This window comes from Balaenoptera borealis (genome assembly GCF_965194805.1).
Source record: "Balaenoptera borealis genome assembly, chromosome: 2".
Classification (NCBI taxonomy): domain Eukaryota; kingdom Metazoa; phylum Chordata; class Mammalia; order Artiodactyla; family Balaenopteridae; genus Balaenoptera; species Balaenoptera borealis.
Window position 1 is genome coordinate 37,988,150 of NC_138867.1, and position 17,517 is coordinate 38,005,666.

The following is a 17,517-nucleotide window of genomic DNA, read 5'->3' on the forward strand; positions in this document are numbered from 1 at the left end:
CAGTGGCTCTTAAAGGATGGTTCCTGAAGAGCAGCATCAATATCAATTGGGAACTTGTTGGAAATGCAAATTCTCAGGACATACCAAGTCAAAATTCTGGGGTGGGCCTCAAGCAATCCCTGTTTTAACAAGCCTTAGAGGTGATTCTGATGTACGTCAGTTTGAGAACTACTGGTTTAGAAAAAGGAAACAAAGTTGGAGCTCTACTAGATGAGCAGTGTCACCTAAAAAGGAGGTACAGAGGCCTACTGTGCTGGTGGATGGCTGATATGATGTGGTGATGAGAGTTAGTGGTACAGAAGAAGAGGGGATACTGAAGTCCAGATTTCAGGTGAGTCATCTGATGACTGAGGATAAAATCAAGGGTTAGAATAAAAGGAAAAAAGTGATCCAGTTGCTCATATCATCAAAGAAGGTGAAACTGAGTCTTAGAGGGTAGTATGTGAGGGTGAGGAGGATTTGGAACAGATAATGAGATATCAAAGGAAGAAGACAGAATTGTGATGGATAAATGGTTTAGCTGTGACGGTGGTGAGCAAGTACCGGAATAGCCCCTATTCCTCTCCCCTTCAGTTGGGAAAAATGGGAAAAACCAAGTAATTGTTCCACCAGCCAAAAGAGAAAGGAGCCAAGAAGTATGTGTTTGATTGGGAGAAAGAGGGTGGCTGCCTGGGAGAAGAGAGAAAGCAGAAAGGAGGTGAGGATAAATGGGAGTTTTAACCCATACACAACTGGGGTTCTTAGCCCACCACTAAAAGAAAGTAGGCTTGGGATGAGTAGAAAATAGTTCAGTGGTGGAAGTTCTCCTGAGTAGCCAGCATAATGAACGTGGCTCAAGAAAACAGTAGATCGGGAGGTCAGATCAGTGAAACAGCCAAGAGAGAACACTAAGTGAAAGGAGGACGTCTGGAGAATGGAGAAAACACACACGTGCAAAGAAGATACAATCCAACTTTCAACATAAGTTGTATTGAAGCAAAGTCTTTCTCTAAAAAAAGGAACAAAATGGCGGCATGGGAAGTTGGTTACTATATCTCTAGAGGTTACAACTACAGCTTTCAGAGACCACTTAGAGGACAAGGAACATTTCTGATGAGGTAGGAACAAAGATAAACAAAGATAAACCCACACTTAAAATTTGCAGTTATTGTTTAAGCAAGGACTCATGGTCAAAGTGAGTTCCCATTCTAATAAAGTTAGGACAACCCCCAAAATGTCAATGTGACATTCTTAAATAAGGCCTTATATTTTTATGATATTCATTTGTTTAATACGGAGAAAGAAAAAAGGAGAGTTTTGTGATTTAGTCAGAAAGAGTTACACAACATATATGCTTTATTTCCAGGGATTTCTAAAATCATATGCTTTTAAAAAATCTCTACCTTAATCAAATTTACCCCCACTATATAATGTTTACTATTAAACCAACTAAATTGACAATAATTGCTCTCAAAAGACAATAACACATTGTAAGAGCTAATACATTATAAAATATAACAGATCGCGACCAATTGGTTAACAACAAAAAGTAAAGAGCCTGACCCTTTATAACAATTTACAGAACTCTGTTTAACTTAATAAGAAAAATCTGCTTTGGATAAGGCACTGTTTAATCACTTCTCAGAGATTAAGGCACACAATCACCAGCATTACAAACACAAATGTGTAAGAAAATCTGAAGACAGCAGCTGGTACAAATGCTACAAAAAAAACAGGTGCCTTTGAGGCACTGACTGTTATATCAAAGTATATTAAACTGTGCAAATGTAAAACTTACAGCAACTCAATTTTCCTTCTCTAATAAAGGTTAATCATTTTTAACAGAATATTAACCTGAAAGAACAAAGGAAAAAGCCAATTTCCTAAAACTATTTTTTTGAAAAAAAAATGTTTTGTCTCTTAGTATCAGGCAAATTTTTAAAAAATGATTTAACTGGTATAATATTTTAGAATAGTATGTAAACAAATTGACAGCAACTAAAACAATTTTAATGGCACATTCAGGAGTTTATATTTGAAATGACATTATTGGTTAGGTCCTTTTTTTGTGAATTTTATGGTTATGAGTCAAGCATCAATATTTTGTTAATGTTAATTTTAAACAAATATTTTGTTAAATTTAGTTATGTTTTTCAAAACAGTTAAAACTCCAACACATGAGATTTGAGGGCAAAGATAATGAAAAAATACTACTTTGGTAGAATGTTATTACAGTCAACATATTATAATAATTATTTCCTAAAGTTATTTCTGAAACAATAACCTAGGTCTAATGTTACTGTCTTTTAAGAATATTATAACATAAGTGCACGAAAGCAGTTTCTGCCAGTGATCACAACTCACTAAAGTACTTGGCAAATTAAACTTCAGTCAGGATGAAAATATATGAAATAAAGAAATGTTAGCATTCATTATACATCTTATAATTAATATAAGTACCTAACATGTTTTTTAAATTCACTTTAATGTTGGCTGTCATTGTCTCAACCATTGGTTCTTTAAGACTGCCATATGGTTATCTCAGACATCAATATGAATTCCATGTTTTGAAGACATCACTTGGCTGGTCCCTGTGAAATACATAACAAATGAACAGATGTGAGGTAAAGATGATGTGATTATTACATAAAGCCAAAATGGCAAAGGAGAAGTTTCTCCAAATGGGCATATCCACAAGCCATGGCGAATTCCATCTCGAACATGGTGTGAGGTCCAGGATATAAACAACATCCAGGGAAGAAAGCACCATGAATCTTTGAGCTTGAAAAGGTGCATCGTAAACTTCAGGGTCAGAACCACAGCGGGTATCACAGTAGAACAGTGAAGGAAAGGTCTTCGTGGAAGAGTAATAGCAGCCTGCACAGGGAAAGCGGTAGCTAGTATCATTTCCTTCTTGGCAAACAAAATTTTATAGCTGCTTCCTAATATTGTAACCATCTGTTTTCCTGCAGGCTATTGGAAAAGCAAAGGAAACATTTTCTAGGCCACCTCCTCCAAAAACACTTGGCACTAAAAATGAAATCACTATCTCAGGATCATGTGATTAATTTTTAAAAGCTTCCTATTATTTACTTAGAAAAGTCACAATACAAACAATTTATATCCTAAATGTATGGTTAGTGTAAACTTGGAGTTTTAAAGAATTGTCTGGGACCTCTAAGAGCACTGAAAAAGTCTCACAACTGAATAAAATATTCTTCAATTAAACTTTTTAAAATTGAAGTATAGTTGATTTATAATGTTATATTAGTTTCAGGTGTACAACATATATTTTTATTGATTATACTCCATTTAATGATATTATAAAATACTGGTGATATTCCCTGTGCTGTACATTACATCCTTGTATCTTAATTATTTTATACCTAATAGTCTGTACCTCTTAATCTCCGTCCCCTATCTTGTCCCTCCCCCCACCCCATTCTTCAATTAATAAATGCATAAAAGCTGAGTATTTTTGTTGTAACCATTTATATTAGCCTTGAATACTTTCAGAATTTATTTATAACAACATTTAGAGGCAGTATATTATTTTAAACAAGTATTTGAAAGTTGAGTTAAATAAACCAATAGTATTTCTAAACCATTGTAAAAATGTAATCAATATCTAAACAAATGAAAATTTCAGGCTTAACCCCTGAATGATCCAGGAGTAAGGTTTCATTCTCACACATTCTAAAGGCTAATTTCCAACTAGATAATTTTTAATAAAAATAAAGCTGAAGATAGAGAAGATTGCCTGATTTGGAATCTCTCCACACATCTTCAAAAACACTACAGAACAATGACAAATAAAACTATACCAAGCCCCACTTAGCATAGCCAGAAGTCAGAGAATGCCCAAACTTCAATTACTCTAAAGTACTAAAATAAACACCAAGTCAGTGAGCGCTCTCTCACACTCCCCCCTCAAGCCAGGAAAAACTGCATTGAAGAAAGATGAGGGGAAATCTAAGATTGATCTAAAGTTACCACTAGAAAGAGAAAGTTCAACCCAAGTGTGAAAATACTGAAAAGGGGTCCTGGTACATAAGAGCAGTAACTACACAGAAAGGACTTAAAAGTGGGCACGATTCAAGGCTCTGAAAGGCATTAGTTTTCCAGGAGAAGATGGTACAAAGGAAGGGAGAGGTAGCCTTTGGAGACTGGGTGGTAAAGGGAAAAAAGAAATAGTAGGGCTTCCCTGGTGGCACAGTGGTTGAGAGTCTGCCTGCCAATGCAGGGGACACGGGTTCGAGCCCTGGTCTGGGAAGATCCCACATGCCACGGAGCAACTAGGCCCGTGAGCCACAACTACTGAGCCCGCGCGTCTGGAGCTTGTGCTCCGCAACGAGAGGCCGCGACAGTGAGAGGCCCGCGCACCGCGATGAAGAGTGGCCCCCACTTGCCACAACTTGAGAAAGCCCACGCACAGAAACGAAGACCCAACACAGCCAAAAATAAATAAATAAATAAATAAATAATTAAAAAAAAAAAAGAAATAGTAAAGGGAAAAAAGAAGTAGTAAAGGCAAAAAGTCAGGTTCCTATTTTTAAAAAAATAGAGGACACAACCTTCCCACCACATTAAAAAAAAAGTCACCCATTAAAGAGACTGTACCTTGCAACACTGTCAAATCAGACCAGCCTTAAACTGGGTATCTTGTAAAGCCACTCCTTAAACCAGTATTCTTTAATTCCCACCTACCCGCTGAACATCAAAGAGTTTATATATTCTACATTCCTAATTCCCTCTCCCTACTCCTCCACATTTTTAGTTGTTTTACTTTTACTTTGTCAGAACACATAACATTTCTGTATTATGCCATTTTAGCCTCCACCTTTGTTTTTAAGTTATATACCCACAATATATCATGCTCCTCAATAGCAGCGTGGGATGGGGGGCGGGATGGGCTACAGTAATCAGTACTTGGAGGAGAGCAATAGCCTCATGTTGAGATGATTAGCAGTTGTGTTCTGGATGTGTGGACGGATATTGACTATTCACACTTTCATTTGTGAAGTCTATTTATATTAATAGTTGCTAAGGAAGAAACAAGAAGTTTCTGTTGCTTGCCTAATTTCTAAAATATTCATGCAAATTTTTCATTCATAGATAAATAATAAAACAAAGACATATCATAAAATTATACAAGTAAAACCAGATATCTTAAAAATAGAAGTAGCTACACACCACCAGTCCCTCCTGTCAGGAAGCTTGCACAAGCCTCTTAGATAGCATCATTCACCAGAGGGCAGACAGCAGAAGCAAGAAGAACTACAATTCTGCAGACTGTGGAAGGAAAGCCACATTCACAGAAAGATAGACAAAATGAAAAGGCAGAGAACTTTGTACCAGATGAAGGAACAAGATGAAACTGCAGAAAAACAACTAAATGATGTGGAGATAGGCAACCTCCCAGAAAAAGAATTCAGAATAATGATACTGAAGATGATCCAGGACCTCGGAAAAAGAATGGAGGCAAAGATTGAGAGGATGCAAGAAATGTTTAACAAAGACCTAGAAGAATTAAAGAACAAACACCTAGAAGAATTAAAGAACAAACAGAGATGAACAATACAGTAACTGAAGTGAAAGATACACTAGAAGGAATCAATAGAAGCATAACTGAGGCAGAAGGACGGATAAGTGACCTGGAAGACAGAATGGTGGAATTCACTGCCGTGGAACAGAATAAAGAAAATAAGAATGAAAAGAAATGAAGACAGCCTAAGAGACCTCTGGGACAACATTAAACGCAACAACATTCACAATATAGGGGTCCCAGAAGGAGAAGAGAGAGAGAAAGGACCCGAGAAAATATTTGAAGAGATTATTGTCGAAAACTTCCCTAACATGGGAAAGGAAATAGCCACCCAAGTCCAGGAAGCGCAGAGAGTTCCAGGCAGGATAAACCCAAGGAGAAACATGCCGAGACACATAGTAATCAAATTGACAATAATTAAAGAAAAATTATTAAAAGCAACAAGGGAAAAACGACAAATAACGTACAAGGGAACTCCCATAAGGTTAACAGCTGATTTCTCAGCAGAAACTCTACAAGCCAGAAGGGAGTGGCACAATATATTTAAAGTGATGAAAGGGAAGAACCTACAACCAAGATTACTCTAACCGGCAAGGATTTCATTCAGATTTGACAAAGAAATCAAAAGCTTTACAGACAAGCAAAAGCTAAGAGAATTCAGCACCAGCAAACCAGCTCTACAACAAATGCTAAAGGAACTTCTCTAAGTGGGAAACACAAGAGAAGAAAAGGACCTACAAAAACAAGCCCATGACAATTAAGAAAATGGTAATAGGAACATACATATCAATAATTACCTTAAACGTAAATGGATTAAATGCTCCAACCAAAAGACACAGGTTTGCTGAATGGATACAAAAACAAGACCCATATATATGCTGTCTACAAGAGACCCACTTCAGACCTAGGGACACATTCAGACTGAAAGTGAGGGGATGGAAAAAGATATTCCATGCAAATGGAAATCAAAAGAAAGCTGGAGTAGCGATACTCATATCAGATAAAATAGACTTTAAAATAAAGAATGTTACAAGAGACAAGGAAGTACACTACATAATGATCAAGGGATCAATCCAAGAGGAAGATATAACAATTATAAATATATATGCACCCAACATAGGAGCACCTCAATACATAAGGCAACTACTAACAGCTATAAAAGAGGAAATCGACAGTAACACAATAATAGTGGGGGACTATTATTAGAGTTAGAGAAGAGCTAACACCCGTCCTTCTCAAACCTTCCAAAAAATTGCAGAGGAAGGAACACTCCCAAACTCATTCTATGAGGCCACCATCACCCTGATACCAAAACCAGACAAAGATACTACAAGAAAAGAAAATTACAGACCAATATCACTGATGAATATAGATGCAAAAATCCTCAACAGAATACTAGCAAGCAGAATCCAACAACACATTAAAAGGATCATACACCATGACCAAGTAGGGTTTATCCCAGGAATGCAAGGATTCTTTAACATAAGCAAATCAATCAATGTGATACACCATATTAACAAACTGAAGGATAAAAACCATATGATCATCTCAATAGATGCAGAAAAAGCTTCTGACAAAATTCAATACCAATTTATGATAAAAACCCTCCAGAAAGTGGGCATAGAGGGAACCTACCTCAACATAATAAAGGCCATATATGACAAACGCACAGCAAACATCATTCTCAATGGTGAAAAACTGAAAGCATTTCCTCTAATATCAGGAACAAGACAAGGATGTCCACTCTTGCCACTATTATTCAACATACTTTTGGAAGTCCTAGCCATGGCAATCAGAGAAGAAAAAGAAATAAAAGGAATACAAATTGGAAAAGAAGAAGTAAAACTGTCACTGCAGATGACATGATACTATACATAGAGAATCCTAAAAATGCCACCAGAAAACTACTAGAGCTAATCAGTGAATTTAGTAAAGTAGCAGGATACAAAATTAATGCACAGAAATCTCTTTCATTCCTATACACTAATGATGAAAAATCTGAAAGAGAAATTAAGGAAACACTCCCATTCACCACTGCAACAAAACGAATAAGAGAGAGACTAAGTAACTTCCCCACAGTGTGCAGTTGTCAAGGGGCAGAGTTGGAATCTAATACTGGATCTGCCTGACTCTATGGCTCATATTCTTAACACTACTGCTTATCAATGAATCAGGGAATAAATACAGTATACAGCCTAAATGTTTTTAAGAATTACAATAGAAATACTTAAATTCTAGATGAATGCATTTATAAATTACACTTTTTCTTTTTTGTTTTTGTTTCTAATTGAAATACAGTTGATTTACAATGTTGTGTTAGCTTCAGGTATACAGGAAAGTGATTCAGTTATACACATATATTTATTCATTTTCAGATTATTTTCCATTATAGGTTATTACAAGATATTGAATATAGTTCCCTGTGCTATACAGTAGATCTTTGTTGTCTATCTATTCAATATTTTCTATATAGTAGAGTGTATCTGTTAATCCCAAACTCCTAATTTATCCCTTCCTCCCCCACCTTTCCCCTTTGATAACCATAAGTTGGTTTTCTATGTCTGTGAGTCTATTTCTGTTTTGTAAATAAGATCATATCATTTTTTTAAGATTCCACATATAAGTGATGTCATATATTTGTCTTTCTCTGTATGACTTCACTTAGTATGATAATCTCTAGGTCCATCCATGCTGCTGAAAATGACATATTCCATTGTGTATATATATATATATATATATATATATATATATATATATATATATATATATACACACATATATATATACACCACATCTTCTTTACCCATTCTTCTGTCGATGGACATTCAGGTTGCTTCCATGTCTTGGCTATTGTAAATACCACTACTATGAACATTGAGGTGCATATATCTTTTCAAATTAGAGTTTTCATCTTTTCCGGATATCTGCCCAGGAGTGGGATTGCAGGATCATGTGGTAACTCTATTTTTAGTTTTTAAGGGAATCTTCATACTGTTCTCCATAGTGGCTACACAATTTACATTCTCACCAACAGTGTATGAGGGTTCCCTTTTCTCCACATCATCGCCAACATTTGTTATTTGTAATGTTTTTCATGATATTTATTCTAACAGGTGTGAGGTGATATCTCACTGTGGTTTTGATTTGCATTTCCCTGATGGTTAGCAATGTTGAGCATATTTTCGTGTGCCTGTTGGCCATCTGCATTTCCTCTTTGGAAAAGTGTCTATTCAGTTCTTCTGCTTATTTTTTGATTGGGTTGTTTGGTTTTTTGATATTGAGCTATATGAGCTATTTGTATACTTTGGAAATTAATCCCTTGTCAGTTGCATCATTTGCAAATATTTTCTCTTATTCCATAGGTTGTTTTTTCATTTTGTTTACAATTTCCTTTGCTGTGTGAAAGTTTTTAAGTTTAATTAGGTCCAATTTTTTTATTTTTGCTTTTATTTCCACTACTCTAGGAGACAGATCCAAAAAAATATTGGTGTGATTTAATATCAAAGAGTGTTCTGCCTATGTTTTCCTCTAGGAGTTTTATAGTATTTGGTCTTATATTTAGGTCTTTAATCCATTTTGGGTTTATTTTTATATATGGTGTTAGAAAATGTTCTAATTTCATTCTTTCACATGTAGCTGTCAAGTTTTCCCAGCACCACTTACTGAAAAGACTGCCTTTTCTCCATTGTATATTCTTGCCTCCTTTGTGGTAGATTAATTGACCAAAAGTGCATGGGTTTATTTCTGGGCTTGCTATCCTGTTCCATTGATCTATGTGTCTGTTTTTGTGTCAGTACCATACTGTTTTGATTACTGTAGCTTTGTAGTATAGGCCAAAGTCATGGAGCCTGATGCCTCCAGCTCTGTTCTTCTTTCTCAAGACTGTCTTGGCTAATCGGGGTCTTTTGTGTTTCCAGACAAATTTTAAGATTATTTGTTCTAGTTATGTGAAAAATACCATTGGTATTTTATAGGGATTGCATTGAATCTGTAGATTGCCTTGGATAGTATGGTCATTTTAACAATATTGATTTTGTAATCCAAGAACATGGCATATCTTTCCATCTGTTTGTGTCATCTTCAACTTATTTCATCAGGGTCTTATAATTTCCTGAGTACAGGTCTTTTGCCTCTTTAGATAGGTTTATTCCTAGGTATTTTATTCTTTTTGATGTGATGGTAAATGGAATTGTTTCTTTTATTTCTCTTTTTTATATTTCATTGTTAGTGTATAGAAATGCAACAGATTTCTGTATATTAATTTTGTATCCTGCAACTTTACTGAATTCATTGACGAGCTTTAGTAGTTTTCTGGTGGCATGTTTAGGAATTTCTATGTATAGTATCATGTCATCTGCAAACACTGACAGTTTTACTTCTTTCCAATTTGGATTCCTTTAATTTCCTTTTCTTCTCTGATTGCTGTGGTTAGGATTTCCAAAACTATGTTGAATAAAAGTAGCAAGAGTGGACATCCTTGTCTTGTTCCTGATCTTAAAGGAAATGCTTTCAGCTTTTCAGCATTGACTATGATGTTAGCTGTGGGTTTGTCCTAGATGGTCTTTATTATGTTGAGGTATGTTCCCTCTATGCCCACTTTCTGGAGAATTTTTTTATAATATATAGATATAGAATTTTATCAAAATCTTATTCTGCATCTATTGAGATGATCATATGGTTTTTATTTTTCAGCTTGTTAATGTGGTGTGTCACACTGATTGATTTGTGGATATTGAAAAATCATTGCATCCCTAGGATAAATCCACTTGATCATGGTGTATGGTTCTTCTAATGTATTGTTGGAGTCAGTTTGCTAGTATTTTGTTGAGGATTTTTGCATCTATGTTCATCAGTGATACTGGCCTGTAATTTTCTTTTTTTGTGGTATCTTTGTCTGGTTTTGGTATCAGGGTGATGGTGGCCTCATAGAATGAGTTTGGAAGTATTCTTTCCTCTGCAATTTTTTGGAACAGTTTCAGAAGGATAGGTGTTAACTTTTCTCTAATTGTTTGGTAGAATTAACCTGTGAAGCCAACTAATCCTGGACTTTTGTTTGTTGGGAGTTTTTTTAGAATTTAATTAATTTATTTATTTTGGCTGCGCCGGCTCATAGTTGTGGCACACGGGATCTTCACTGCAGCATGCGGGATCTTTAGTTGCGGCATGTGGGATCTTTTAGTTGTGGCACGCAGGCTTGGGCTTCTTAGTTGCGGCATGCAGACTTAGTTGCAGCATGTGAACTTTTAGTTGTGGCATACATGTGGGATCTAGTTCCCCAACTAGGGATCGAACCTGGGCCCCCTGCATTGGGAGTGTGGAGACTTACGCACTGGACCACCAGGGAAGTCCCTTGTTGGGAGTTTTTTAATTACTGATTCAGTTTCAGTACTGGTAATTGGTCTGTTCGTATTTTCTATTTCTTCCTGGTTCAGTTTTGGGAGACTGTACCTTTCCAAGAATTTGTCCATCTCTTAGAGGTTGTCCATTTTATTTGCTTATAGTTCCTCATAGTAGTCTCTTATGATCCTTTGTATTTCTGTGGTGTCGGTTGTAACTTCTCATTTTTCATTTCTAATTTTATTGATTTGGGCCCTCTCTCTTTTTTTCTTGATGAGTCTGGCTAAAGGTTTATCAATTTTGTTTACCTTTTCAAAGAACCAGCTTTTGGTTTCATTGATCATTTCTATTGTTTTCTTCATGTCTATTTCACTGATTTCTGCTCTGATCTTTATTTCTTTCCTTCTACTAACTTTGGGTTTTGTTTTTTCTTCTTTCTCTAGTTCCTTTAGGTGTAAAGTTAGGTTAATTATTTGAGATTTTTCTTGTTCCCGAAGGTAAGCTTATATCGCTATAAACATCCCTCTTAGAACTGCTTTTACTGCATCCCATAAATTTTGGCTCATCATGTTTTTGTTATCATTTGTTTCTAGGTATTTTTTGATTTCCTCTGATTTCTTCAGTGGTTCATTGGTTGTTTAGTAGCATACTGTTTAGCCTCCACATGTTTGTGTTTCTTGCAGTTTTTTTCCTTGTAGTTGATTTCTAGTCTCACAGTGTTGTGGTTGGAAAAGATGCTTGATATGATTTCAGTTTTCTTAAATTTACCGAGGCTTGTTTTGTAGCCTAGCATGTGATCTGTCCTGGAGAATGTTCCAACTTGAAAAGAATGTGTATTCTGCTGCTTTTGGATGGAATGCTCTCTCTATATCAATTAAGTTCATTTGGTCTAACGTGTTATTTAAGGCTTGTGTTTCCTTATTGATTTCTGTCTGGATGATTTGTCCATTGATGTAAGTGGGGTGTTAAAGTCCCCTACTATTATTGTGTTATTGTTGATTTCTCCTTTTGTTGCTGTTAATATTTGCCTTGTATATTGAGGTGCTTCTAAGTTGGGTGCATATATTTACAATTGTTATATCTTCTTCTTGGATTTATCCCTTGATCATTGTGTAGTGTCCTTCTTCGTCTCTGGTAACAGTCTTTATTTTAACGTCTATTTTGTTTGATATAAGTATTGCTATTCTGGTTTTCTTTTGATTTCTATTTGCATGGAATACCCTTTTCTATACTCTTGCTTTCAGTCTGTATGTGTCTCTGGATCTGAAGTGAGTCACTTGTAGGCAGAATGTATACGGGTCTTATTTTTGTATCCATTCAGCCACTCTATGTCTTTTTTTTTTTTTTTTCTTCACTCTATGTCTTTTGTTTGGAGCATTTAGTCCATTTACATTTAAGGTAATTATCCATATGTATGTTCTTTTTCTCATTTTGTTAATTGTTTTGGATTTTTTTTGTATGTGTTTTCCCCCCTTTCCTCTTTTGTTCTCTTGTGATTTGATGACTATCTTTGGTGTTATGTTTGGATTCCTTTTTCTTTTTGTGTGTATATCTATTAGAGATTTTTGGTTTGCAATTACCATGAGGTTTTTGTAACAGAGTGTCTCTCTCTCTCTATATATATATATGTATATATATAATTGTTTTAAGTTGTTGATCTCTTAATTTCAAATGCATTTTAGATACCCTGAATTTGTACTCTCCTGCCCTCACGATTACTGTTTTTGATGTCATATTTTACATCTAATTGTTCTGTGTATCTCTTAACCACTTATTGTGGATACAGATGATTTTTACTACTTTTGTCTTTTAACGTCCCTACTAGCTTTCTGTTTGGATGATTTCCTACCTTTACTGCAGGTTTGCCTTTACCATTAGTTTTTCCTTTCATAATTTTCTTGTTGCTAGTTGCAAACTTTTCTTTTTGGCCTAGAGAATTTCCTTTAACATTTGTTGTAAAGCTGGGTTGGTGGTGCTGAATTCTTTTAGCTTTTGCTTGTCTATAAGCTTTTGCTTTCCCTCTGAAATCTGAACAAGAACCTTGCTGGGTGGAGTGTTCTTGGTTGTAGGTTTTCCCCTTTCATCACTTTAAATATATCCTGCCACTCCCTTCTGGCCTGCAGAGTTTCTGCTGAAAAAATCAGCTGATAGCCTTATGGGAGTTCCCGCGTATGTTATTTGTTGCTTTTCCCTTGCTACTTTTAATATTCTCTCTTTATCTTTAACTTTTGTCATTTTGATTACAGTGCATCTTGGTGTCTTCCTCTTTGGGTTAATCCTGCATGGGACTCTGCAATTCCTGGACTTGGGTAACTATTTCTTTTCCCACATGAGGGAAGTTTTCAGCTGTTATCTCTTCAGTATTTTCTCAGGCCCTTTGTCTCTCTCTTCCCCTTCTGGGACCACTACAATGTGAATATTAGTGCATTTGATGTTGTCCCAGAGGTCTCTTAAACTGTCCTTATTTCTTTTCATTCTTTTTTTCTGTTCAGCAGCAGTGATTTCCACTACTCTGTCTTTCAGCTCACTGATCCATTCTTCTGTATCGTTTAGTCTACTATTGATCCCTTTTAGTGCATTTTTCATTTCAGTTATTGTATTCTTCATTTCTGTTTGGTTTTTCTTTATATTTTCTAACTAACTGTACTTTTCACTCTGTGCATCCATTCTCCTCCTGAGTTCTTTGATCATCTTTACGATCATTACTCTGAACTTTCTCAGGTACATAGCCTACTCCACTTCACTTAGTTCTTCTGGGTTTTTATCTTGTTCCTTCATCTGAAACATACTCCTCTGCTGCTTCATTCTGTCATAGGTTGCTATTTGTATTTTTGTATATGTGGTAGGTTAGTTACATTTCTTAACTTTGGAGAAGTAGCCTTTTGTAGGAGACATCCTATGCATCCCAGCAGTGCACTCCCCTCTCATCACCCAAGCTATATGGTCTAGGGGTCCCCCTAAGAGGGCTGTGTGGGTGCTTCTTTTGTGTTGGGCTGACTATGTGGGTGGCCTGGTAGGCTTGGTTGGCTCTTAGTCCAGTTGGTTGCCAGGCCCTGCCTTGTGTGGATGCTGCTGGTTCCTGTTTAGCGGGGCCTGGTCGTGAGGCAGCTGGTTGCAGAACTCTATGGGGCCCCACGGCTAGTGTTGGCTTACTGGTGAGCAGAGTCAGGGTCCCAAAGACTCTGGGGCTATTGCCTACCCACTGGCAGGTGAAGCTAGATCCTGGGGTTAGTGCTGGACTACTGGCAGGCACAGCTCATTCCTGGTCTGACTGCAGGGCCCAGGGATCCCAAAGCTCGTTTCATATCATTGACTGGCGGGGGGGTGGGGGGCAGTTCCTGACACAGTTGGGTATAGTGTGTGGATTGTCCCAAAGATTGCATTGTTGTGCTAGTGGGCAGGGCCAGGGCCCAGCTTTTCCCAGGGTCAGGTCTGGCTTGCTGTTGGCAGGCTTGGTCCGCAGGCTGCAGGACTGTATTTTTCTGCTACTGGCATCTGCCCCCTGGTGGGTGAGGCTAGTCTAGAGACTAGTATAGGCTTCCTGGTGGGAAGGGCTGGTGCCTGCCCACTGGTGGGTAGAGGTGGGTCTTGGCCCTCTGGTGGGAAGGGCCATGTCTAGGGGTGTGTCTGGGCTCAGAAGTATTTAGGCAGACTTTCTGCTAGTGGGTGGGGCTATTCCCCACCCAGTTAGTTGTTTGGCCTGAGGCATCATTGGCGCCTACAGGCTGTTGGGTGGGGCCAGGTTTTGGCACTAATGAGCTAAGATGGCAGCCCCCAGCAGCAGTATTTACACATTTGGATATTTCCCAAAATCTCTGCCACCAATGTCTATGTCCCCAGGTTGAGCCATAGCTGCCCTGTCTCTCCAGGAGACTCTCCAAGACCAGCAAGTAGGTCTGGCCCAGGCTCCTATCAAATTAACGTTTTTGCTCTGGGTGCCAGTGCACATGGGATTTTGTGTGCGCCCTTTAAGCGTGAAGTCTCTTTCCCCCAGTCTTGTGAGGCTCCTGCAATTAAACCCTGCTGGCATCAAAGCCAAATGCTCTGGGGGCTTGTCTTCCCGGTGCCAAACCTCCAGGCTGGGAAGCCTGCCGTGGGGTTCAGAACTCTTACTCCTGTGGGAGAACCTCTGCAGTATAACTGTCTCCAGGTTGTGGGTCACCCACCCAGGGGGTATAGGATTTGATTGTATCACGAGTCTGCCCCTCTTGCCTATCTCGTTGTGGTTCCTTCTGTATGTCTTTAGCTGTAGAAGATATTTTCTGGTAAGTTCCAGTCTTTTTCACTGATGGTTGTTCTGCAGATAGTTGTGATTTTGGTGTGCTCGTGAGAGGAGGTGAGCTCAGGGCCTTTCTACTCCACCATCTTGGCAGCCCTCCTAAATCACACTTTTTACCATCTCTACTAACATTTATTGTTAACTATTTGCCAGGGTGTGTCACTTAACATACTCATTTAATCCTCACAACAACCCTATGAGGGAAGTAACGTTATGATCCACATTTTAGAGATGACAAAATTGAGACTTAAGGAAGAAAAGTGCTCTGATGAGACCATATACTAGGATTTAAACTCTGGTCTTCTGATTCCAATCTTAAACAGCAATGTTATGCTGCCTCCACTTAGAGCAAAAAAGAAAAAAAATAGTTAAAATTTGTCTTTAATCAGGAATTACTGATTCCTTACTGATTAAATTTCTAAATAAGTGAGACAACCTCTGAGAAGTACCTGGTACGGGACTTGACACATACTAGGAAGAACAAAAGATCATTTCTTATTCATTCAACACATGTTTACTGAACACCTACTAGGTAAGCCAGACAGTGTTCTAGCCAGTGGTGGACAAAGCTAAGTCTTTGCTCTACAAGTTTGTATTTCTTTCCTGAAGTGTTTATAGATCATAACTACACAAACAGTAGGTAAATCTGTTGACACTTAGAAAATATTATCTGAACTGCCATTTTAGGCTTAGTGCATTTTCAATACTAATAGGTCACTGTATAAGCTATACCCCTAAAGCCTCAATGAAATTCCTCAATTTCTACACCAGGGACTGTGTCCTCATCAGCCTGCTGAAATGCACAGCTTGGCCTCAAGAGGGCCTTGAGGAATGAATGAATCCATTACAGTCATTCCCCAGGCCTAGGAATCATCTTAAAGCTATTCAGCTGTTATGGAGCACTTAGGAGCTTCATGTTAACTGTAAAATATGAAGAATAGGGGAAAATTTTAAGTGTGGTCCTAAAGAAAGAACCCTGATACAAAAAGGACTAGGATGGCCTTGAGAATGACCCCCATTACTTTAAAGCAGTTAGCTAATCTTTCCTTCAAGACTTGGGTAATGGATAAACAACAATATCCTACTATATAGCACAGGGAACTCTATTCAATAGCCTATGATAAACCATAATGGAAAAAAATATTAAAAAAAAGAATGTATATATACATATAACTGAACCACTTTGCTGTACAGCAGAAATTAACACAACATTGTAAATTAACTATACTTCAATTAAAAAAAAAAAAAAGACTTGGCTAAACACATCCTCTGTAAAGCCAGAATGGAACTCCTTAGGTACAATTAGTGAGCCCTTGCTCTGGGTGCATCCACGGCACTTTGTGATGCCATATGATGTGGTCAGCAACATGTCTGTGCTCTAGGGAAGTACTCGGTGCTCAAAAAAGTTGGAAGAATGGGCTTTCCTGTTTTAAAATAAGGCTAATCTTCTCTAGCTCTAAGTAGAATGATGCTGTGAAGATAAATAAAATGATGTTAAAAAAATGAAAGACCAGAAAAATTAAACATATACGTTTCTTACCTTTAAAGATAGGGATCCAGCTAGAAAAAAGTGGTCTATATCAATAACAGAGGCTAAAAATCCAGCTAAAATGATTTCTCCAATGTCAGTCTTCTTCTTGATTCCAATGACTATTGCCCATGACCACATGCCAATCACGCAATGTACTGAATTATCTGAGAGTGCACGAAGCCAGTCATTTTGTTGAATTATGGAAAACTGAAGAAGTCTGTCAGCTACTAGGCAGAAAATGCCCAGACCAAGGCTGGAAATAAGAGATTCGGTGCTACAAGACTGGAGTAAAGCATGGGTCTTCTCAGTCTCAGATGCCATCACAAACAGTATGTCAGTATATGCTAAAAGCCATCAGGAAACAAACAGCTTATTCTTGTTTACATTCCCAGTCACCCTAAAATAGAAAGCAGAGAAAATGAAGATTATGGGCTGCCATATAATATATAAACAAAACAATATTGAGAATAATTTTACAAGTATAAAACCAAGTTGTAAAAACTGGTATTTCTTTTTTTCTTTAACTGTTATCAGTAATTTCATTTTACTTTTTCCAGCTTTATGGAGATATAACTGGTACATAGCACTGTGTAAGTTTATGTTACACAACATGATGATTTGATATACGTATGTATTGTGAAATGATCACCACAATAAGGTTAGTTAACACAGTCATGACTTTACATGGTTACCTTTGTGTGAGTGTGATGAGAACATTTACGATATACTCTCTTAGCAACTTTCAAGTATTAAAAGAAATGGTATTTCTTACATTTATATATAATATGCCATGTGGCCCAAAGAGAACAGATTAGCTTTGTAGGAACAACAGTTTAGATGGTAGCA

At 37.3% G+C, this 17,517-nt stretch overlaps 1 protein-coding gene across 11 annotated transcripts in view; it reads right to left on the minus strand.

The window, feature by feature from the left end:
* Positions 1-949: 949 nt before the first annotated feature.
* The window catches only part of TMEM267 (transmembrane protein 267), a 29,924-nt gene continuing 13,356 nt past the window's right edge, over positions 950-17,517 (minus strand). For 10 of the 11 annotated variants that reach the window (XM_082382516.1, XM_082382510.1, XM_082382514.1 and 7 more), the window contains 2 exons: positions 16,681-17,068; positions 950-2,856 (listed from right to left, as the gene is read on the minus strand). In XM_082382516.1, the coding sequence (XP_082238642.1) occupies positions 2,521-2,856; positions 16,681-16,992 (648 nt within the window). In that variant the 5' untranslated portion in view covers positions 16,993-17,068 and the 3' untranslated portion in view covers positions 950-2,520. Of the gene's footprint in view, positions 2,857-16,680; positions 17,069-17,517 lie in introns of those variants that run through there. The other variant, XM_082382511.1, reaches the window with a different exon arrangement.